General features: G+C 50.0%; 1 protein-coding gene across 1 annotated transcript in view; it reads right to left on the bottom strand.

The window, feature by feature from the left end:
* Window positions 1–24,323, bottom strand: part of LOC144805535 (uncharacterized) — a 64,256-nt gene extending 39,933 nt beyond the window's left edge. The window contains exon 1 of the mRNA XM_078672070.1: window positions 23,404–24,323. Coding sequence (XP_078528196.1) covers window positions 23,404–24,323 — 920 coding nt within the window. The remainder of the gene's footprint in view (window positions 1–23,403) is intronic.
* Window positions 24,324–24,628: the final 305 nt, after the last annotated feature.

Genomic DNA, 24,628 nt, shown 5'->3' with positions numbered 1-24,628 from the left:
TGAAGCAAGACGAGGAGACGGTGTTTACTTGTCTGGTCATGGAGAGGGAGGAGTCCAGGATGAAGCCCAGGTTGCGTGCGTGGTCCGTCGGTTTGGGTGCGGTGCCCAGGGCGGGGGGCCACCAGGAGTCATCCCAGGCGGAGGGCGAGGAGCCCAGGATGAGGACCTCCGTCTTGTCTGAGTTCAGTTTCAGGCGGCTGGTCGTCATCCACTCGGCTACATCTCTCATCCCTTCGTGCAGGTTGGCTCTGGCGGCGGCGGGGTCGTTGGTCAGGGAGAGGATCAGCTGGGTGTCGTTGGCGTAGGAGATTATGTTGAGGTTGTGTTGGCGTGCGATGGCCGCGAGGGGGCTCATGTAGACGTTGAAGAGGGTGGGGCTCAGTGAGGATCCCTGGGGGACGCCGCAGATGACTTTGGTGGCCTCTGACTTGTACGGTGGTAGGCGGACTCTCTGTGTTCTTCCGTCGAGGAAGGAGGTGATCCATTCCAATGCCTTGTCCTGGATTCCGATGTTGCCGAGGCGCTGTACTAGGGTGCGGTGGCAGACAGTGTCGAAAGCCGCGGAGAGGTCCAGGAGGATGAGGGCCGCTGTTTCTCCGTTGTCCATCAGAGTTCGTATGTCATCGGTGGCAGCGATGAGGGCGGTCTCGGTGCTGTGGTTCGCTCGGAAGCCAGACTGTGAGGGGTCGAGGGATCCATTCGTCTCGAGGAAGGCGGCCAGCTGTTTGTTGACGGTCTTCTCGATGACTTTGGCCGGGAACGGGAGGAGCGAGATGGGACGGTAGTTCTTGAGGTCGGTGGGGTCTGCTGTGGGTTTCTTGAGAAGGGCGCTGAGTTCGGCGTGCTTCCAGCTCTCAGGGAAGGTGGCGGTGTCGAAGGAGGTGTTGATGATGTCCCGCAGGTGGGGTGCGATGACAGCGTCGGCCTTGTTGAAGACGTGGTGAGGGCAGGGGTCAGTCGGAGATCCGGAGTGGATGGAGTTCATTGTGCGGATGGTGTCTTCGGTGCTGATCGGAGTCCAGGTGCGGAGGGTGGTGGTGGGTGGCGTTGTTGCGGTTGTGGCTTGCGTTGGTTGGTTGCTGAAGCTGTTGTGTATGTCCGCGATCTTGTTGTGGAAGTAGGACGCGAGGGAGTTGCAGAGGTCTTGCGACGGGGTGATGTCATTGTTTCCGGCGTTGGGGTTGGAGAGCTCTTTCACGATGTTGAAGAGTTCCTTGCAGTTGTGTGCGTTGTTGTCCAGCCGGTCCTTGTATGTATTTTTCTTGGTGGCGCGGATCAGTTGGTGGTGTTTCCGGGTGGCGTGCTTGAGGGTGGTCATGTTGTCCGTAGTTGGTTCCCTTCTCCAGACTTTCTCGAGGGCTCGACAGTTCTTCTTGGAGCTCTTGAGTTCGTCGGTGAACCATGGTGTTTTTCTGCTGCAGGGTCCGCTGGGTGGGGTTCTCAGAGGGGCGAGTTCGTCTGCGCAGTTGTTGATCCACTTCGTGAGGTTGTCGGCGGCCTGGCTGGGGTTCGCTGAGCTGGCGGGAGGGTGCTGGCTCAGGGAAGCGGTGAGCTGGTCGGCTGTGATCTTGTTCCAGCTTCTTCGGGCAACCTGTTGCTGGTGGTGGTGGATCGTCGTTCTTTTGAAGGTGAAGTGGACGCAGCTGTGGTCCGTCCAGTGGAGTCCTGTTGCGTGGCTGAAGGTGACGTCTTTGCTGGATGAGAAGACGGCGTCGAGTGTGTGTCCGGCGAGGTGGGTGGGGGAGGTCACCAGTTGCTTGAGTCCGAGGTTGGCGAGTTTGAAATAGAGTCTTGAGAACAGCTTGTCCTACAGCTGCCTGCTGTTTGGAATGCACGTCTACGCAGTAATGTTTGGTAAACGTGTGTGGTGTGGACCACGTGGCTGCTCTGCAAATGTCTTCCAAAGGAATGTTTCCCAGGAATGCCATGGAGGCTCCTAACTTGCGTGTGGAGTGTGCTCTGGGTGGGACCGTTAAAGTGCGTTTAGCTTTCTGATAACAAATCTGAATACATTTAACGATCCACCTGGCTATTCCCGCTTTGGAAATGGGGTTGCCCTTGTGCTGAGCTGAAAAGGCAATGAATAGTTGTTGTGTCTTCCTAAATGGTTGTGTTCTGTCTATATAGTACATCAACGCCCTTTTAACGTCCAACGTATGGAGCATTCGTTCCGCTACAGTTTCTGGATTTGGAAAGAATGCGGGCAGTTCAATTGTTTGGTTGACGTGAAATTGTGACACCACCTTTGGAAGGAACTTGGGGTTAGTGCGGAGCACCACCCTGTTTGAATGAACTTGAATAAGTGGCTCTTGTATTGTGAGGGCTTGCAGCTCACTAACACGTCTTAGAGACGTGATGGCAATGAGGAAAGCCACTTTCCATGTCAAGAATTGAATCTCACATGAATGTAGAGGCTCAAAAGGTGGACCCATCAACCTAGTGAGGACCACATTGAGATTCCATACCGGAGCGGGTGGGGTCCTGGGAGGAATGACCCGCTTCAGGCCTTCTAGAAAGGCTTTAATGGCAGGCACCCTGAAAACAGAGAGGTGCTGCCTGTTCTGAAGATAAGCTGCTATGGCGGATAAGTGTATCCGAATGGAAGCGTACACTAGATTGCATTTGTAAAGATGTAACAAATAGCAAATGATGTTTGGAATGGATGCATCTAGCGGGTTGATGTTGTGCTCTGTACAGTAGATGACAAACCGCTTCCACTTTGCAGCATAGCAAGCTCCGGTAGTGGGCTTTCTCGCCTCTCTGATGATGTCCATGCATTCAGGAGGCAGATTAAGGTAGCCAAACTCTAAGACTTCAGGAGCCAGATCGCCAGATTGAGCTGTTGCGGATCTGGGTGCTGAATGTCGCCATGGTTCTGCGTCAAAAGCCTGGGTGTGAGGCGCAGTCTTTGATGCGGTACCACGGAAAGTTCTAGAAACGTGGTGTACCATGGTTGGCGTGCCCACGTTGGAGCAACCAGGATGAGCGTCATCGAGTGTTGCTTTAGCTTTTTTGCCACCAGCGGTATGAGAGGTGCTGGGGGAAAAGCGTACGCAAATCTGCCTGACCAGTTCATCCATATCGTATTGCCCTGCGATTGTGGGTGAGGGAACCTGGCGGCAAAGTGTTGGCATTTTGCGTTTTCCCTTGTGGCAAACAGGTCTATCTCTGGATGACCCCACTGCTGGAAGTACGGGCGAAGTACTGATGGATGTAACTCCCACTCGTGCATTTGATGGCTGTACCTGCTGAGCAGATCCGCCATCTGGTTGTCCTTGCCCGGAAGGTGTTCCGCCATGAGGAAGATGTTCCTCTGAATGGCCCACTTCCACATGCTCTGAGCCAGATGAGACAGCTGTGGAGAGTGCGTACCCCCCTGCTTCTGGATGTAGTACATTGCCGTCATGTTGTCCGTCCGGATCAACACGACCTTGTTGCACAGATGTACTTTGAAGGACTTTAATGCCATAAAGATCGCCATCAACTCTAGGCAGTTGATGTGCATCTTCCTTTGCTGCGTCGTCCATAGTCCCTGCACCGTGTAGTGGAGCACATGAGCCCCCCAACCCTGGAGAGATGCGTCCGTCGTGAGGACGATCTGTGGTACAGGCTCTTGGAACGGTCGGCCCTTGCAAAGGTTGTGTGGAGTCCACCAATGCAGAGAGTTGTATGCCCGACCGGTTACCAACACTAGGTCTTTCAACTGTCCATGAGCCTGCATCCACTGATGTGCTAGACATTCCTGGAGGGGACGCATATGCAGTCTCGCGTGCGGGACTATGAAGATGCAGGAGGCCATCATGCCTATCAACTGCATAAACACTCTTGCTGGGAGTGAGTGTTGGGGTCTGAACCTCTGGATTAGCGACTGGATGTTGTCGATCCTCGCTGGGCTTGGCTGTGCTTTGGCAGCCAGAGTATTTATGGTCGCGCCCAGATACTGCCGCACGTGGGCTGGCTGGAGGTGCGACTTCGGATAGTTCAACGAGAAACCCAGACTGTGAAGGAGGTGAATAGTGTGGGACATGTCCGCGGCGCACTGTTGAGCCGACTTGGCTTGAACGAGCCAGTCGTCCAGGTAAGGGTAGACATGTATGTTCTGTCTCCTGAGGTGCGCCGCCACGGTCGCCAGACACTTTGTGAACACTCTGGGGACAGTGAACACTCCGAAGGGTAGGACCTTGAAATGAATGAAAAGATGCTTGCTAAAGCGCACTGCGGCCAATCGGCTTCCTGGCGCTGGGGGGGAAGTCGGATTCTACAGTGCTACCAAGGGACTAAACTGGGAAGGCATGGGAGAAAAAAAGAGTTTTTAAGGCTTTGCGAAAGGAGGAATAGATGGGAATGGACCGAATGGACAGCGGAAGGCTGTTCCAGAACTGGGGGGCCAAAACCGAGAAGCCGGTACCACCGGTTTGGGATTTGAGGAAACGGGGTACTTGGAGGAGAAGATAAGAAGAGGAACGAAGGGTGCGAGTCGGGGTATAGGGAGTGACTAAGGAAACAATAAAGAGAGGAGCAGAGTGGGTGTAAGCCAGAAAGGCTAAGCAGGCTAGTTTAAAGAAGGAGCGGAAGTGCACCGGGAGCCAGTGGAGGGACTTAAGGACAGGCGTGATGTGAGAAAATTTGGGGAGATGGAAAATGAGACGAGCTGCTTGATTTTGGATTGCCTGTAGCCGTCGTGATTTGAAGGCTGGGATGCCAACATAAAGGCAATTCCCGTAATCAAGACGAGAGGTGATGAGAGCCATGATGATCGATTTAAGGGCAGTGGTGGAAAAGAAGCGGGAAATTTTTCGGATGAGACGGGGGGACAAGAAACAGGATGAAACAACGGAGCTAACTTGGGCGTGCATGGAAAGGTCATTACTAACCTTGATGCCCAAGGTACGAACAGAGGGAACAGGGGCGGGAGGGTGGCCAAAGGAAGGGGGCCAGTAGGAAGGGGACCAAGGATTGGTGGGACCACCCGTGAGGACAAGCTCCATCTTGTCCGGATTCAACTTGAGATGGTTCGTGATCATCCAATCCGAAATAAAAACTAGGGTTGAACTAAGAAAAGAGGGAGAGTCAGGAGTGGACAGGTCAAAGATGAGCTGAAGGTCATCCGCGTAATTGTACACGGAGACCCCCAGCTCCTGAAGAGAAAGAATAAGAGGGTAGATGTAAAGATTAAAGAGAAGAGGGGAAAGAGAGGAACCTTGGGGAACTCCACACACAAGAGGGCGGGGAGGAGCGGAGAATCCTGCGAGATGGACTGCCTAGGTTCTGCCCTGGAGGAAGGATGCTATCCAAGAGAGTGCAACACCTCTAATGCCGGCTGCGCTGACACGGTCGATGAGAATGGCGTGGTCGACCGTGCCAAACGCAGCCGACAGGTCGAGGAGCACCAACGCCTGGGGAAGGCCGAGGTCAGCCTTGCCCTTGAGCTCATCCATAACGGCGGTGACAACACTCTCTGTGGAATGGCCGGGGCGGAAGCCCGCCTGGTGGGAAGCTAAGAGGCAGTGTTCCTCGATATGGGAGGACTGACAAGAGGTGACATGTTTTTCCAAAATCTTTCCGAGGTAAGGGAGAAGGGAGATGGGCCTAAAATTAGGGGGAGAAGAGGGATCCAATCCCGGTTTTTTGATGATAGGGAGGACTATTGCGGTTTTAAAGGAGGAAGGGACGGAGCCAAGAGCCAGGGAAGAATTAAGCAGGGTAAGAGGGGGTCCAGGATAGGAGGTGAAGAGAGTTTGAAGGATCCGGGCCGGGGCACAGTCAGCTGAGGAGCCGGACTTAACTTTAGCAAGCAGAAGAAAAAATTGTTCAAAGGTGATAGGGGGAAAGTGATCCAGCAGCAGAGGTGGCGGAGGGGGAGAAAAGATAGCTTGAATTTGAGAGACAGTGGAGATGTTGTTTTTGATAACAATTATTTTATCGACAAGATTACTGCTAAGAATGAGACAAAAAGACTGAGATGGGGCAGAACTGATATTTGTGCGGTCAGAGGTAGCAAGCTGCTTGACCAGAGAGAAGATCTCGCGAGGTTTATTAATAGAGAGAGCAACCTTCTCTGAGAAATAAGCTGTTTTGGCCAACACAATAGCTTTCTTATAGCTATTCAGTAACAGTTTGTACCTAGTGCGGAGCAAGGGACAATAATTGCGTCTCCAATGGCGCTCCGAGCGCCTGAGACTCAGTTTGAGGTCTTTAAGTTCACTCGTGAACCATCTATTGGCATCGTGAGGCCGGACAGATTTGACTTTCTTAAGGGGAGCAGCGATGTCACAGGACAAAGAAAGCCAAGAGCTTGGGATTCAAGAGGGAGACCCATCAGATCAGGCGCTGTACAGGCCAGGGAGGAAGAAAGAAGAGCGAGGTCCGTCTTGCTCCAACAGCGGACTGACACATTCTTGGTGAATGGAATTTTAACAGGGGGGGCAGAAAAAATATTAAAAGAAATCATAAAATGATCCGACCAGATGCCGGGAAGGATAGAGGGAAGGGAGATTTGGCGGCGCAATGACCAAATTTGGTCTAGAATATGGCCCTTGTCATGGGTAGGGAGAGTGATGTGAGGAGAAAAGTTGAGTGGTTGAAGAGTGACAGAGAAGTCTTTGGAGGCAGAGCATTCTCTGGGATCGTCAGGCCAGTAATTGAAGTCCCCAAGCAAGATTACAGACGAGTTGTTAACTGCCAGGGTGGCCAAGAGGTCCTGGAGTAGTGGGACAAACTGAGGCATGGACTGGGGAGGCCGATAAACAAGCACAAAAGTGAGGGGATCAGTGAGATTGATGGACCGAGCAACCAGAAAGTCCACATGAGGTATGGGAGGGTGGTCAAGGAGCTGAAATCTGAGCGTTGAGCGAATGATCATTGCCACACCGCCACCGGCTTTGCCCGCTGGGCGATCCATGCTGAGAGCATAGTAGGAGTCTGGGAGGATAGCCAGAAGATCAGGAAGTGAGTCTGTCGTAAACCAGGTTTCGGTAAGAAAAAGATAATTGGGGGAATCTGAGGATAGGAGATTGAAGAGTTCGATTTGGTGCTTGACTGCCGACCGAGTGTTGAGCAGAAGAGCAGAGGCTACGGATGGGGAGGGAGACGGGGGGAGTGTTGTCAGTTGGGCAGGAGGTAAGGAAGTGAAGTGGGGGGAGAGGGGGAGTGAGCAAGGGCAGTGAGCCGCGAGGACACCAAGTGAGTCAAGGTGAAGTGTCAGAGAAGGAGAGAGAGGGTTAGGGGTCATGAGAGCAGATAATTGAGTGGGGGAGTATGTCAAGGATTGAGCAGGGTCTATGGCCCCTGGTCCCGGCCGGTCGCGGACGGGCACAGACGGGCTTGCCTTAGGCGCGCCTTCGGCGCGCCAACGGCGCGCCCGCTGCGCCCGTCCGCTGCGCGTACGGGGAAAGCACATGTTTTATAGGGCCGTTAAGGGCGTGGCCAGAGAGAGTGGGCGTGGCTGGGGGAGCGGCTCGCTGAAGGCGGTGAGCGAGGGATCCTGGGACCGCTGCAGCGTCTACCTCGGCTGTGCGGGAAACTACCAGGCAAGGGAGAGGTCCCTGAATGAGAGGGTAAGTTTTTAGTAAAAAGCGCGAGGCGAGCGCTGTGAAGGACAAACAAGGCTTAAAAAATCAGGGCTTTAAGTATAGCTCCCGCGGAAGGCAGGGGAGAATCCAACTGATTGAGCTCGTAGTCAGCTCCTCTTTTAAAACCCAAAGTGGGCGTGGCCAGAGAGAGTGGGCGTGGCTGGGGGAGCGGCTCGCTGAAGGCGGCGAGCGAGGGATCCTGGGACCGCTGCAGCGTCTACCTCGGCTGCGCGGGAAACTACCAGGCAAGGGAGAGGTCCCTGAATGAGAGGGTAAGTTTTTAGTAAAAAGCGCGAGGCGAGCGCTGTGAAGGACAAACAAGGCTTAAAAAATCAGGGCTTTAAGTATAGCTCCCGCGGAAGGCAGGGGAGAATCCAACTGATTGAGCTCGTAGTCAGCTCCTCTTTTAAAACCCAAAGTGGGCGTGGCCAGAGAGAGTGGGCGTGGCTGGGGGAGCGGCTCGCTGAAGGCGGCGAGCGAGGGATCCTGGGACCGCTGCAGCGTCTACCTCGGCTGCGCGGGAAACTACCAGGCAAGGGAGAGGTCCCTGAATGAGAGGGTAAGTTTTTGGTAAAAAGCGCGAGGCGAGCGCTGTGAAGGACAAACAAGGCTTAAAAAATCAGGGCTTTAAGTATAGCTCCCGCGGAAGGCAGGGGAGAATCCAACTGATTGAGCTCGTAGTCAGCTCCTCTTTTAAAACCCAAAGTGGGCGTGGCCAGAGAGAGTGGGCGTGGCTGGGGGAGCGGCTCGCTGAAGGCGGCGAGCGAGGGATCCTGGGACCGCTGCAGCGTCTACCTCGGCTGCGCGGGAAACTACCAGGCAAGGGAGAGGTCCCTGAATGAGAGGGTAAGTTTTTAGTAAAAAGCGCGAGGCGAGCGCTGTGAAGGACAAACAAGGCTTAAAAAATCAGGGCTTTAAGTATAGCTCCCGCGGAAGGCAGGGGAGAATCCAACTGATTGAGCTCGTAGTCAGCTCCTCTTTTAAAACCCAAAGTGGGCGTGGCCAGAGAGAGTGGGCGTGGCTGGGGGAGCGGCTCGCTGAAGGCGGCGAGCGAGGGATCCTGGGACCGCTGCAGCGTCTACCTCGGCTGCGCGGGAAACTACCAGGCAAGGGAGAGGTCCCTGAATGAGAGGGTAAGTTTTTAGTAAAAAGCGCGAGGCGAGCGCTGTGAAGGACAAACAAGGCTTAAAAAATCAGGGCTTTAGGTATAGCTCCCGCGGAAGGCAGGGAATAATCCAACTGATTGAGCTCGTAGTCAGCTCCTCTTTTAAAACCCAAAGTGGGCGTGGCCAGAGAGAGTGGGCGTGGCTGAGGAAGCGGCTCGCTGAAGGCGGCGAGCGAGGGATCCTGGGACCGCTGCAGCGTCTACCTCGGCTGTGCGGGAAACTACCAGGCAAGGGAGAGGTCCCTGAATGAGAGGGTAAGTTTTTAGTAAAAAGCGCGAGGCGAGCGCTGTGAAGGACAAACAAGGCTTAAAAAATCAGGGCTTTAAGTATAGCTCCCGCGGAAGGCAGGGGAGAATCCAACTGATTGAGCTCGTAGTCAGCTCCTCTGTTAAAACCCAAAGTGGGCGTGGCCAGAGAGAGTGGGCGTGGCTGGGGGAGCGGCTCGCTGAAGGCGGCGAGCGAGGGATCCTGGGACCGCTGCAGCGCCTACCTCGGCTGTGCGGGAAACTACCAGGCAAGGTAGAGGTCCCTGAATGAGAGGGTACGTTTTTAGTAAAAAGCGCGAGGCGAGCGCTGTGAAGGACAAACAAGGCTTAAAAAATCAGGGCTTTAAGTATAGCTCCCGCGGAAGGCAGGGGAGAATCCAACTGATTGAGCTCGTAGTCAGCTCCTCTTTTAAAACCCAAATTGGGCGTGGCCAGAGAGAGTGGGCGTGGCTGGGGGAGCGGCTCGCTGAAGGCGGCGAGCAAGGGATCCTGGGACCGCTGCAGCGTCTACCTCGGCTGCGCGGTAAACTACCAGGCAAGGGAGAGGTCCCTGAATGAGAGGGTAAGTTTTTAGTAAAAAGCGCGAGGCGAGCGCTGTGAAGGACAAACAAGGCTTAAAAAATCAGGGCTTTAAGTATAGCTCCCGCGGAAGGCAGGGGAGAATCCAACTGATTGAGCTCGTAGTCAGCTCCTCTTTTAAAACCCAAAGTGGGCGTGGCCAGAGAGAGTGGGCATGGCTGGGGGAGCGGCTCGCTGAAGGCGGCGAGGGAGGGATCCTGGGACCGCTGCAGCGTCTACCTCGGCTGCGCGGGAAACTACCAGGCAAGGGAGAGGTCCCTGAATGAGAGGGTAAGTTTTTAGTAAAAAGCGCGAGGCGAGCGCTGTGAAGGACAAACAAGGCTTAAAAAATCAGGGCTTTAAGTATAGCTCCCGCGGAAGGCAGGGGAGAATCCAACTGATTGAGCTCGTAGTCAGCTCCTCTTTTAAAACCCAAATTGGGCGTGGCCAGAGAGAGTGGGCGTGGCTGGGGGAGCGGCTCGCTGAAGGCGGCGAGCGAGGGATCCTGGGACCGCTGCAGCGTCTACCTCGGCTGCGCGGTAAACTACCAGGCAAGGGAGAGGTCCCTGAATGAGAGGGTAAGTTTTTAGTAAAAAGCGCGAGGCGAGCGCTGTGAAGGACAAACAAGGCTTAAAAAATCAGGGCTTTAAGTATAGCTCCCGCGGAAGGCAGGGGAGAATCCAACTGATTGAGCTCGTAGTCAGCTCCTCTTTTAAAACCCAAAGTGGGCGTGGCCAGAGAGAGTGGGCATGGCTGGGGGAGCGGCTCGCTGAAGGCGGCGAGCGAGGGATCCTGGGACCGCTGCAGCGTCTACCTCGGCTGCGCGGGAAACTACCAGGCAAGGGAGAGGTCCCTGAATGAGAGGGTAAGTTTTTAGTAAAAAGCGCGAGGCGAGCGCTGTGAAGGACAAACAAGGCTTAAAAAATCAGGGCTTTAAGTATAGCTCCCGCGGAAGGCAGGGGAGAATCCAACTGAACTGGTAATGCCTGTTCTGTATGGTAAATCTGAGGTACTTTCTGTGGGATGGGTGGAGTGGTATGTGAAAATAAGCGTCCTTGAGGTCCAAGGTTGCGAGGAAGTCTCCCTGGCTTAACAGTGGAAGAACCTGTTGTAGCGTCAACATGTGAAAATGTTCTGAGAGTATGTATAGGTTGAGGGGGCGTAGGTCCAGAATGGGTCTGAGCGAGCCGTCCTTCATTGGTATTAAGAAGTACAGGGAATAAACCCCTGTGCCTTCTTCCTCCACTGGCACGAGCTCTATTGCTCCTTTTTGCAGCATTACGAGAACCTCCTGCTGCAATAAGTGCAAGTGCTCTGCTGACATAGGACGTTGTCTTGGGGGTATGTTGGGTGGAGTGGACGTTAACTCCAAACAATACCTGAACTGGATAAGCTCTCTTACCCACCTGTCTGTGGTGATGTTTCTCCAGACTGGCAGGAACTGTTGGAGTCTCCCCCCGACAGGTGTTGGATGGTCGGGGGCAGTGACAGGGAGTCACTGTTTGTTGGCAGCTGAGGAACGGGAACTATTGTTGCCTCTGCCTCTGCCCTTGGCGCTGTTTCCTCTGTAACCACCCCTATTCTGTTTGGGGTAAGAGGCCTGGGCACCTCCTCTATTGAAACTTGTCTGCTGTGCCAAGTGTCCTCTGGTAACTGTGGTAAATAAATAAATAATACCTCTCTTTTTAAATGCATAAATGAATAACAGATAGCTCAATAAAATAAGAGTCAAGATTCGAGGTAGTAGGAGTTTGCAGGTTTATTACAGCATAAAGGACAGGAACAGGACAACCTGCACAGGAATAGGATGGCAGCGCTGCCGGGGGCAGAATCGGGACAAGGAGCAACTTTTCAATAACAGTGCACGATCATATATACATAACGCAAACACATAGCATTACATTGCAATAGGCGTAGCAGTGGGTGTGGTCAATAGCAGTTGCGAAAGATAAGGGTGAAAGTAGGTGTAACAGAGGCGTATACATAGACATGTGATGCAAACGTAACAGAATATGTCATGAATGGGGCGGAAACATGGAGGGGGGTACCTAAGGAGCCGGGACCTCTGACCTAATGGTGCGCGCAAACTGGCGATGACGTGTTACTAGGAGAAGCTGGGGGCTTCGAACTCTGTGCTAGGAGCAGAGACTGAAGTCTGGAGAGTCAGGGCGACATGTACCTAAGCAGTATCTAGTATCTGATGTTTAGAGAACATGTTGATATGAACTAAGAGTCAGGAGGGGAGAGGCTAACGGACTCTAAGACTGGAGCATGCATTATTCTATATGTAGTGCGTGATGAAGAATATTAAATGACCATTAAAATGCAGTATTTCTCTAACGTGGAGACGTAAAGGCTAGACAATGACGGAAACTATTGATGCAGTTCAGTAGCTTTAGGAATGCAGAGAAGGAGGACTGAACTGATAACTGGAATCATAACATACTCTTGGCAGACTCAGAGGCAGAGCCAGGCTGAGCCGGGCACTGCGAGGCAGGAAGTAAGTGAAGGGTCGAGGATACAGGTGGGGGCTGTATCGCTCCTCAGCGAGGCGTCAGGAGACAGGAGACAGGAGCTGAATCTGGTGTCCAGGCCCTTCTGAGGCCTAGAAACGGGGACTTTACAATGGAATAACGTGCACACTGAGAAACGTGGCAACGTAACTTCACATGGGCCTGATATTCGTAGTATTCACGAGAACTGGAAACTGGCATACTAGAGGTGGACACAACTGTAATTGCGTCTTTAATCGAACATAGGGAATACATATGCATATTAATCATGTACAGATAACATATGATGGATGACGCGTAGGGACACAGAACATGGCAAAATTTACTTTTCCACATTCCCTCCTTGTCACTACGTTTCCATCAGGAAACATCAATATTCATGATACCATCTATCATTTCATACAGTATCATTTGCTCGTCTCGAATTTTCTGGGAACGTGTTTTAGAACGGGGCTTGGGACTAGGAATACAAGAGGTAGCACAAATGCCGCAAATCGCAGGGCCACATTGTATACAGAGGCAGCAGCTGAATATGATCGCTACTGCAATACCTAGAAAGGACAAGACTTTCCATCCCCAAGCGGAAATTATATTCCAGAACCAACCGGACCATGTCCAGGTGCCTGGATCTTGGTGTAACAGATGGGCAATTTTATGGAGTCTGGTTATAGCTGAATAAACAGACGGCGCGTTATTTGGAATGAAAATGCAGCAACTAGATCCGATGACTCTACAGGCCCCGCCCCTATCGGCCAATATGACGTCAAGGACGAGACGATTCTGTAAAACGACAAATCTCATAGCAGATTGCTCTTCAGTTAAGTTACCTAGAGCAGAGGCAGTCTCATTGACTACTACTTCAAGGGTTCTGGTTAACCTACGGATTAGCTTACTATTCTGGATAGGTCCTATAAAGAAGAAGAAACCTCTATTGAAATCTGTATACTGTTCTAGAGCAGTTTCAGTATAATCGACAATGGGGGACTCCCTTCTATGTCTAAGGTGTACTAGATGTGTGTTTCTATGATAATCAGATGGGGCTAGGAAAACTGGTGGCAGTAAGAAGGCAATGTAACAGGTTCCCTCCCAATCGAGGGGCAGACGAACATATGCGGTCTGACCACAAATAAAATAAGAATGGCGTGAAGCTTTGAAAATAGATTTCCCACTGTCACTATATTTGACAATAGTAGTACAATCACTATGTCCTACATGTACGGAACCATTATTTCTAACACATAATTCGCCTTTGACTGGTAGTACTGAAATAGCAGGTAAGTCTGGAGTGGAATCAGACTGAACATTCAGGACCATGAAATTTGAAGAATAATTACCTAAGTTGTAAACTTCGTTTTCTAGATCTAACCCTGTTCTGTGGGGAAGACCTTGCTTGTCTGGGAAACATGTACTGTTAAGAAAAGACATATCTGTTGAGGATGACGTTAACGTGGACCATGCTCCACACGAACCATTATGTGAAAATGGATAAGGAAAAAGTGGCAGAACTCCCTTCGGTGTCTTGAAAGGGGGGAGTCGACCACACACCCAACAATTTGTGGCATTGCTGGTCTGGTGTGAATAATGTAACATGCGGATGAAAGAATTATTACGCATAGCGAGGCGGTAAGAGAGTTCATGAGGAGGCAGATCACTAAACGTGTGCTCTACTGTAGCATTAGAAGACTCATTTATATGAGAAACTGGAAAATACAGGTAAAATGCATAACTGGTGCAGGAAATCATAATACTGAGAAATAATATGAAACATAGAAAAACGATACATCGGATTGAGTTTTGACTAACTCTCTCACTATGGGGGTCTATTTTATACATGTCAGAAACAGTCTAACCGTTTCACCTAGGGGAGGACTTAGACAATCAAACTGGCTGACTTATTTTACTAGACCTTAACTTGAGTTTATACTCCTGTTGCGGAGTTTCCTCTAACAGGGAGGGTGCAGTAACATTGTCTTTTGCGGGACAGTCCTTAAGAATAGTACTTTGGAAGTCCTTAGAATCCTGGGAAATGTTCTTTGAGACTGGCTTCAATCCATAAAATTTCTTTATATGCGAAAGATGCACCCAGCCTTTGCGTCCCTCCAACTTCACGGCTGTACGGGTGGCCAGGAGGACCTGTCGGGGCTCCTTCCAGCGAGGCTCCAGCGGACTTGAGCGGTCGAAATTACGCACTAGGACCATGGATCCTGGAACGATTTCATGCGGTGACACCTCGGTATTGTCTGGAAATGCGGCAGCAACCTGTGAACGACAAGAGTTGAGGGTAGACATCAAGGAAGCTAGGTAATCTGTCAGCATATTACTTGAAACATCGGTAATACTTCGGGGTCTAGGAGTACCCCACATATTTGGGGGGCGGCCGAATACGACCTCGTACGGGGACAGACCTGATCTGGAATGTGCGACCATGCGCATGTAGAACAGAGCAACTGGCAGAGCTACTAGCCAGTCTACACCTTTCTCTTGACAGACTTTTGCAATACGGATTTTCAAAGTCTGATTATGTCTCTCTACGAGACCGGCTGCTTCAGGATGGCGTACACAATGGAACTTCCACTGGTATCCTAACAATAGGGAAACGTGCTTCATGAGTTCAGATGAGAATGGCTGGCCTTTGTCAGAATATACGACTCTAGGGAGTCCGTAACGGGGGAAGAACTCACGAACCAACTGCTTGGCAGTGGTCGCGGCTGTGTAATCTGGCACTGGATATGCCTCCGTCCACCTGGACAAAGCGCATACAACTACAAGGACATACTTGAAACCTCGACATCGCTCCATCTGAATGTAATCCATCTGGAGGACTTCAAAAGGGTGGTCAGGGGGCTGGAATCCACCTTGTTCCACCGGGACACTTTTACCTGGATTAAACTGGCAACATATCATACAGGTACAGACTTTCTGCTTGGCTGCAGCTCGTAAATGCTTGTTGAACCAAATATTCTGGATACTGTCTAACATAGCTTTTTCTCCTAAATGTGCTGGACTATGTGCGGTATTAATAATGACTTGAACCATAGAGTCGGGGAGAAACCATGTGGCTCTACCCTTTGTTACCCATCCCTGACCTGTCTGGACCCCTCCTTGTTCAGACCATTTCTTGATTTCATCGGGAGTAGCATGTAACTGGATATCTATGACATCTTGAGTAGGGTCTTTAACTGTCATACATGTAGTCGGATCTTGAATGTGTGTCGGTGTCTTATTTACTGGAATGTCTGGTGTCTGAGCTGTAAGCTTGGCTGTGCGATCTGCTAGATCATTACCCTGGGAAATAATGTCAGTAACTTTCGTATGTGCTTTGCATTTCATGATAGCAATGGATGTCGGTAAATGTATTGCATCTAACAGAGCCTGAATGAGGAGACCATGCTGAATCTTGGTTCCATGAGAAGTCATGAAACCTCTCTCCTGCCAGAGCACTCCGAAGTCGTGTACAACTCCAAATGCGTAACGTGAATCCGTGTAAACATTAACTTTCAGGTTCTTGGCGTGTATGCAGGCTTGTGTCAGAGCAACTAGCTCTGCTGCTTGAGCAGACAGGGTGTCAATACGGTGGGTTTCAATAACTTCAGTGTCAGTAGTCACTGCATACGCGGCCACTAGTTCTCCTGTATTAGTTCTCATGCATGAACCATCCACATAAAGTGTCAGGTCGGGATCTGGTAATGGAATATCTGTCAGATCTTGTCTTGGCTTGGTCATGATATTAACTATTTCCACACAGTCGTGTGTGGCAGAATTCGAAATAACTGATGGTAATAGTGTAGCAGGATTTAAAACGTTGCAGCGTCTGATTTCTATGTGTGGCTGGAACAGTGTCAATTCATAACCTGTTAAACGTGCAATTGTCAAGTACTGAGTTTGTGTTCGGTTTAAAAGAACTTCCACGGAGTGTGGAACTTGTACTGTCAGGGAATGTCCTAAGACTATGGAATCACTTTGTCTGATAGCTAGTGCTGCTGCTGCAACTGACTTGAGGCACGCAGGCAGAGCCTGGGCTACAGGATCTAATGTGCTCGAAAAATAAGCACAGGGCTTGTATTGTCCTGCTTGATCTTGTGTGAGGACAGATAATGCTGTACCTTCACGTTCTGTGACGAAAAGTGTAAAAGACTTACTGTAGTTCGGTGTTGCTAGAACCGGGGCTTGACATAGGGCTTTCTTTAACTCATTGAAACTGAGTGTATGTTCAGATGTCCAAGGGAGGACAGTCGATACGGCTACCTCCTGTGTCGTTAACTGTATCAGTGGCTTGGCTAGAAATGCATACTGAGGAATCCATTGTCTGCAATAAGAAGTAAGGCCGATAAAAGCACGTACCTCCTTCTGGGTCTTGGGCTGGGGAAGACTCGCTATTAACTGGATACGGTCTGGTGTCAACTGCCTACCCCTCTTGGACAGTAAGTGTCCTAAGTAGACCACTTGCTGGACACAGAATTGAAGCTTCGAAGGGGACACCTTGTGTCCCATCTCGGCAAGGAAATACAAGACTGTAAGTGATGCTCGCTCGCAAGCACATTCTGAACGGGCTGTGATCAGTAGATCATCGACATACTGGAGCAGGGCAGTGTCAGTTGGCATGTGAATGTTGTCTAGTTGTCTCTTGAGTGCTTGACTGTAAATACTAGGACTTTCTGTGAAACCTTGAGGAGCGCGTGTGAACATATAGCTCCTTCCATTTAAACAAAATCCGAAAAGGAACTGGCTGTCTGGATGAATGGGGACACTAAAAAACGCGTTCTTGAGGTCTATGACTGTAAAAAATGAGGCTTCGGAATCAATGGCTGTCAATAGGGAAGAGATATCTGGGACAACTGGATACTGGGGAATAATACATTTATTAAGTTCTCGGAGATCAATCACTAAACGATATACTGGAGGTGCTTTTGGATCAGTACGTTTCATGACTGGAATGACCGGAGAATTACATACATTGGAGTCAGTTTCTACAACTACTCCTTGAGCCATGAGCTCGTCAATAATTTTGGATAAGGCTGCTACCGCCTCAGGTGGCAATCTGTACTGTCTGATTCGTGGCAGGACTACACCTGGCTTGAGAGTCACACGATGGGGTGTGATTTGCATAAAGCCAACATCAGTTGGACCTTGCGCCCATAGATGCTGCGGAACATTGGACAATCTTGGATCAAAATCTCGTAATACATAGTGACCCTTGAAGTCACGTAGGAACAATCGTATTCCCTCTGGGGAACAGCATATAACTGCACCTAACTCTTTCAGTGTCTTAATGCCTAATAGATTCTCTGGACATGACTTAGTAAGTAACAGATCAGTAGTGCGGGACAATGGACCTACTTCTAGAGTAACTGGCTTTGAAATTTCATTTACGATAGGTTTTCCTGAAAATCCAAGGGAAACATTTCTTGAGCCTGAGAGCGGAGCCCCTGGAACTTCGGCGTGACTTATAGTGGTCCTACTTGCCCCTGTATCAATCAGAAACCTTCTATCTTTCCCTAATACTTGACTATGAACATAGGGACCTTCTTGATCTACAGGTATCTCGATGAGAGGCAAGCCTACCTCCCTCTCTAGGCTGTTTCATGAATATGGCTGATACTCTGGATACTCAGACTGTGCATACTGGTACATCTGCTGTGTAACATGCTGTGTTGCAGCGATAGGCTGCGGAGCTGTAACTGTCTGTGGTGCATTCTGTGACTGCGGAGTCTGTGAAACTTGTTCTTGTCTAGGCGGACGTGGTCTTTCTTTAGTCTTACCGGTAGCTATGTTGTGTTTCAGAACTGCACACTCGTTTATAAAATGACCTGGCTGTTTACAATAATTGCAGTTCCCTTTAACGGGAGCTGCAGGATGACTGGCTTGATTCGGACCCCTCTTCTGACTGTCTTGAGGAACAGATTGTGCAACTAGTACTTTCATTTTCGTGTCTTTCATACGTTTTCTCTCGTGATCTTGTTCTTCTCTGATTCTATTCTGGTGATATTGGAGCATCTGTAACATCTGGGACGGGGTATTAGCTTGCCAGGTACTTTCGACTTTCAAAACTCGATTTTTAATTTGTGGACTTGAATTCTCGACTAGTTTAGTAACAAAAAGATGAGGGTATGACTCGCTACTTGTCTTGAGGCCACTGTTTATGGTAAAACATTTCTCAAATCTGGAATAATAATCACTAATATCTTCGTCTTGTTTCTGTTTACAGGCTGAGATTGCATCCCAGTCTTCCTTTCTAGTTGTCAATAATCTGGGTAAAACTTGTATTAACAATTCTGGTAATTCTTTACATTTATCTCCAAGACCGGTACCTGGTACTCGTGCCTTGTCTTCGGCTTCTAGAACTGCCCAATCGATCTTTTTCTCTCCCACCTCCCATTCTTTTTCCTTGAGTTTCTCATATACCCCTGCGGGCAACAAGACTTTTAACATTTTAATGATATCTGGATACGTGTATTCTCCCATACGGAGCATGTCTTTTAATTCTCGGTGGAACCCTGCTGGATCTTTATCATGACAGGGAATTAACTTTTTCATCTCTAAGAGTTCCATCTTTGTGATCGGGGTGTAAACAAACACTCGTTGCATTTCACCACCGTCTGTCTTAACTGGATGTACTTCTCTTAACGGATTCTGTCTGTCTATGTAAAAGGGTTTACTTTCTGGGGGTGAGACATGAACAAAATGCGGGTTCAAAAACGTTCTATGTTTGTGGCGCTGTTCTAGAATGACACTAATTAAATCGGTACCTAAACCTTTCCATTTATACTGGAGTAACTCATTCAGGACATCGTGTAACGGACCTGGATCAGAATGTTGACCCTCATACAATGTAATGAGGTGCTGGATCATATACATACCTGCCAGTCGTTGCTCGGCTGGGGGCAATTTCAGAAACATTTGTGCCACTATTTCGTCTGGAAAAGTGGTAGAATCAGTAATCCATCGGACTGCTGATCGGACTAGTTCTTGTTCATGCATAGTACTTAACTCACTATAACCGATTCGCGATTTCAGAATGTGATCGGTAGCTTGAAATACTTGTTCTAGAGAACCTTGTTCTGGTGCTGGATGGTGAAAAATTGACTTGTGTTCTAGGCGCAAATGGCGATCTGGAAATCTAGATTTTCCTACATACGCTATTCTGTCGGGATTCTCGTCCTCTACCTCTTCAGTATCAGAGTTACTTTCTTTCTCGCTTACTTGTGCTGCTTTACGTTGTTCGTGTATCCTTATTATTTCTTTACGAATCTTCTTATACATACTCTCTATACTACTGATGGTTCTGTGCTTACCCTCGGCTATATTATCACTCCACTTTGTCAGGGTTCTCATTTCGGCTTGATCTTTGGTCGGATAATCTTGTTCTCGTATTAGACAATTAATCAGAAACTTTAATAGCATGAGCTGGACTTCAGCTTTTCTTTGGCACATGACATCACTAATACTTTCTGGATCATTCCCGGTACGGATGAAACGATATACTCTGTCTAGATCTTCTTTCATATCTGGTAGGGTGACTAGATACTCGGTCACCTTTCTTACGCGTAATGAATATAAAACCATACTATCCTCGCCTGGGACTGGATCATAGCCACATTCATTAAGGGCTTTTCTTATTTCTGCAACAGACTGATGCCTGGGCGTACGCTGTGATGCTTGTGCATGTAATTCGGCTAACGTTAAACGCTTGTGTGGCGGCGGGGTTTGAGGAGTACCTCCCCCTGCGGCCCCTAAACTAGAGTCGTCTACTGATGCTCTTCGTCCTGGCAGAGTGGGAAATGGAAATGCAGGCTGGACTTGTATAGCGGGCTGGACCGGGGGTACCGTAACAGGTACTCCGGTGTCTGGAGGAGCGGGAAGTGCCTGATTTACAGGGACTGGCGGAACAGGATTTGCATATTCTGGGACTGTGTCGTCCAAATAGGACGAAATTAAAATATCAGCTGCGGTCGGTTTGTGACGTAGCTTGGTCGGAACTAATGGTGGCGGGAAATTGCTGGATGCCTCCGGGGTCGCTTGTGGCAAGCCCTCGGCAAGAAGAGGATACATACCCTTAATAAGAGCATGCCTCTGTCTGTCTGACTGTTCGGTTTTGACTCGTTCACCTATCTCGATTAATTCCCTTTCTTGGGCTCGTTCTAAGGATTCTCTACTTAATTCTGACTTTCTGATTTCTTTTTCGGTTCTTTTATGAGATTCTTTGCGCCATAACTCAATGGCATCTTTCTGTGACTGTCTGGCTTTCTTTTTCCATAATGCTTCTTCTACTCTCATGATGCACTCGGCATCCCATGTACCCGATACGGGCCATCTATACTTTTCCTCTAACTGTTTGGTATACTCTACCCATAAATCTAGATACAATATGGCGCTTATGCCATGCTTCTGATACATAAAATGACCTGGACTGTCCCTAGGCGGGACAGGAACTGCTGCTTCTAGCAGACCTTTTCTGGTTTTTAACTGACGCAGTTTTGAAAAGAGCGGCATGACTGATCTATAACCTGGACACAACACAATACACAATAAAACACGATAATTACTTCGCACTCATACCACGACATTAAAATACATGAATAACATTCAGAATAACAGTTCGAACAGAATACTACCTGGAATACGGGAAACAGAATACATGAATTTTCTCGAGAACAGAACTGACTAGAGCAGAAACCAGATGCACTGCTGAAACAGTACGAAACTTACCGGTCTCATACAGAGACACGTCAGGACCCGCATCCACCGAAGTGGACACTTCGTTTGTGGGTCTGTGTACCACCAACCCACGGACCAGAGTCAATTAGATTGACCCTGTCTAGATACTACCCCAGCAACGGTACTCACCGGGCAGCAAGAACGGAAGGCCTCGGACTGGGCTGGACTGCTTCGACGCCAGACAGACGAACTTCGGACTTCTGTTACGGGTGGGCCTCCGGATACCTCGGACCTTGGACTCTCGGCTTGGGCTCTGGTCGGGACTCGCCGCGTTCCTCCACCGCCTCGTCTGGATGCTGGACCGCCACCTCCGTCTCCTCCATGGGCCTGAGGGATACTTGAAGCAGAAATATCTGCACGTGCACGGTATGGTTCCGTCACGGCTGCAGAGGGTCAGGGGGCCGGCGTGGCTTCACCGGCGCGTGGGGAAAGGGCAAGTCCCTATTCGGGCGCCATTATGTGGTAAATAAATAAATAATACCTCTCTTTTTAAATGCATAAATGAATAACAGATAGCTCAATAAAATAAGAGTCAAGATTCGAGGTAGTAGGAGTTTGCAGGTTTATTACAGCATAAAGGACAGGAACAGGACAACCTGCACAGGAATAGGATGGCAGCGCTGCCGGGGGCAGAATCGGGACAAGGAGCAACTTTTCAATAACAGTGCACGATCATATATACATAACGCAAACACATAGCATTACATTGCAATAGGCGTAGCAGTGGGTGTGGTCAATAGCAGTCGCGAAAGATAAGGGTGAAAGTAGGTGTAACAGAGGCGTATACATAGACATGTGATGCAAACGTAACAGAATATGTCATGAATGGGGCGGAAACATGGAGGGGGGTACCTAAGGAGCCGGGACCTCTGACCTAATGGTGCGCGCAAACTGGCGATGACGTGTTACTAGGAGAAGCTGGGGGCTTCGAACTCTGTGCTAGGAGCAGAGACTGAAGTCTGGAGAGTCAGGGCGACATGTACCTAAGCAGTATCTAGTATCTGATGTTTAGAGAACATGTTGATATGAACTAAGAGTCAGGAGGGGAGAGGCTAACGGACTCTAAGACTGGAGCATGCATTATTCTATATGTAGTGCGTGATGAAGAATATTAAATGACCATTAAAATGCAGTATTTCTCTAACGTGGAGACGTAAAGGCTAGACAATGACGGAAACTATTGATGCAGTTCAGTAGCTTTAGGAATGCAGAGAAGGAGGACTGAACTGATAACTGGAATCATAACATACTCTTGGCAGACTCAGAGGCAGAGCCAGGCTGAGCCGGGCACTGCGAGGCAGGAAGTAAGTGAAGGGTCGAGGATACAGGTGGGGGCTGTATCGCTCCTCAGCGAGGCGTCAGGAGACAGGAGACAGGAGCTGAATCTGGTGTCCAGGCCCTTCTGAGGCCTAGAAACGGGGACTTTACAATGGAATAACGTGCACACTGAGAAACGTGGCAACGTAACTTCACATGGGCCTGATATTCGTAGTATTCACGAGAACTGGAAACTGGCATACTAGAGGTGGACACAACTGTAATTGCGTCTTTAATCGAACATAGGGAATACATATGCATATTAATCATGTACAGATAACATATGATGGATGACGCGTAGGGACACAGAACATGGCAAAATTTACTTTTCCACATAACACCTCTTGTACTTGAGCGACGAAAAGCGTTGCCCCTGTATTGCTGAGACTGAAGTGCACCCATGGACTTAGCCGTCTCAGTGTCCTTTTTAATCGTCTCAAGGGTGGTGTCAACCTCCGGGCCAAACAGTCTGTCTGGATTGACGGGTTGGTTGAGGATAGTTGTTTGGATCTCGGGCTTGAACCCTGAGATGCGGAGCCATGCCTGACGCCTTAACATAACACTAGTGTTCACCGCCCGTGCTGCTGTATCTGCAACATCAAGCACACATTTAATCGCAGCATTAGAAATAAGCTTGCCCTCCTGGATTAACAGTTCAGCTCCTTCTTTGAACTGGTTTGGAAGGTGCTGCAAAAGCTGTTCCAAGGTGTCATAATGCGCCCTATCATATCTAGCCAACAGGGCTTGTGTATTGGATATGCGCCATATGTTCGCTGCCTGCGCTGCCACCCTTTTGCCCCCTGCCTCCAGCACTTTTGACTCTTTGTCCGGGGGAGGAGCTTCACCCGTTGTCTGTGAATTCGCCCTCTTGCGGGCATTGGAGACGACCAAAGAGTCTAGAGGCAACTGGCCTCGTATATAAGCAGGGTCCCCAGGTGCCGGTCTGGATTTCTTTTCTATACGTGGGTTGACCACCCTTGCCCTGATGGGTTCTTTGAAAATGTCAGTGGCATGCTTGAGAACCCCTTTAAGCATTGGCAGTGTTTTAACAGTCTTTTCCGATGCAGAGAAGGTATCAAACAAAAAGTCCACTTCCACAGGGTCGGCATGCATCTCCACCTTGTGATTTGCAGCTGCCCGTTCAATTAAGGCATTAAATGCCGCAGAGTCTTCAGTAGGCGAAGTCTTTATCCCATAAAGCTGTGGGTCACCAACCACCTGTTGATCACCCTGGTCACCAGTGTCTACCCATGAGTCCTGCTGCTCATCAGGGTCGTTATTGGCAGGGAAGCTATACTCCTCATTCTGTTCATTTCCATCCCCATCTGAGTAAGTGGGTGAAGGTGTTGGACTCCTCCTAGGCTGTTGAGGAATGGGTTCCACAAGCTCTGGAGTATCTGGTGCAGGCCTCTTCTTTTTTAGAGGGATTACATAGGATTCCACTGGCTGGGATGTAATTTTCCTCTTGTAGAGCATTAATTTGCCCGTGTCGGCGTCGATAAAATGCTCCGATTCATCGTCCTGTGAAAGTGGTCGAGCAGAGCTTCCACTACGCTGAGTCTGCCGCAGCCCTTCTGAGTCATCGGGCACCGTACGAGGTGCGAAAGCCTTCGGCGCCACCTTCGGCGGCAGAGTATAGAGGATCGGCGTCGAAGTCTTCTTCGGTGGAACAGTGGCCTTCGGTACCGAGGGCATTTTCGGCTCCGCCGCCTTGTCCCGTATCCTCTTCAGGGAGTCCGCGACCTGCTTAGTAAAAGAAGCGGACGGCTTCGTCGATCCGACCGAGGGCATCGATCCACCACCAGGTGATGATCCGAGCGTCGACGACTTCTGTTTGGGTGCGGACGCACCCTCGACAGCAAGGCTCCGGTCCCCTGTCTTGGCCGTAGGCGTCGACGCCGAAGGCCTTGGATCGGCAGATTTTTCCCTTTGCGTCGTGGTTCCAGACTTCGGCTCGGTGGCCTTCGCCGACGCCACTTCGACTGGCTGTTTGCCCGTGGGCGCGGTAGTCTTGGGTGAAGGGGTCTCGACAGTCTTCTTCGACTTCGGCTCCACCACCTTACTCGACACGTGCTCGACGACCTTCTTCGAGCCGGCCTCCTTGGCCCCTTTGGGTGCCTTATCGTGTTCGACAGCCTTTTTCGGCTTCGAAGCCTCCGAAGACGACGGTTTCGAAGTTGTCTCTGCCGTCTTTGGTTTCGATGGTGTGTCGGCCATCTTAGACGATGTCGAAGCCGATGGTTTCGGTTTCGGTTTCGTTTTCAGTAACGGAGGCTCTGCTGAAATGTCTGTAGCCGGGCCAGAAGGCGGGGCCGAGGACTTAGGGTGAGGGTCGTGGGTAAGGCCGAGTGGCGATCCCGTGACCTGAGCCTTAGTTATAGTACGGACGGGGCATAGTTCTTCCTCCGAGCTATCTCCTCCGGCCCCATAAACCTCCTCGTCGTCCCCTACCTCCTCGACGTATTCTTCTAGGTCCAGGCCCTCAACGGCATCTCCGTAGTCGGCCTCGACCTCCGCCGATG

This window comes from Lissotriton helveticus (genome assembly GCF_964261635.1).
Source record: "Lissotriton helveticus chromosome 1_1 unlocalized genomic scaffold, aLisHel1.1 SUPER_1_unloc_14, whole genome shotgun sequence".
Classification (NCBI taxonomy): Eukaryota; Metazoa; Chordata; class Amphibia; order Caudata; family Salamandridae; genus Lissotriton; species Lissotriton helveticus.
The sequence above is the reverse complement of the archived record's forward strand: the minus strand, read 5'-3'. Positions and strand labels throughout refer to the sequence as shown.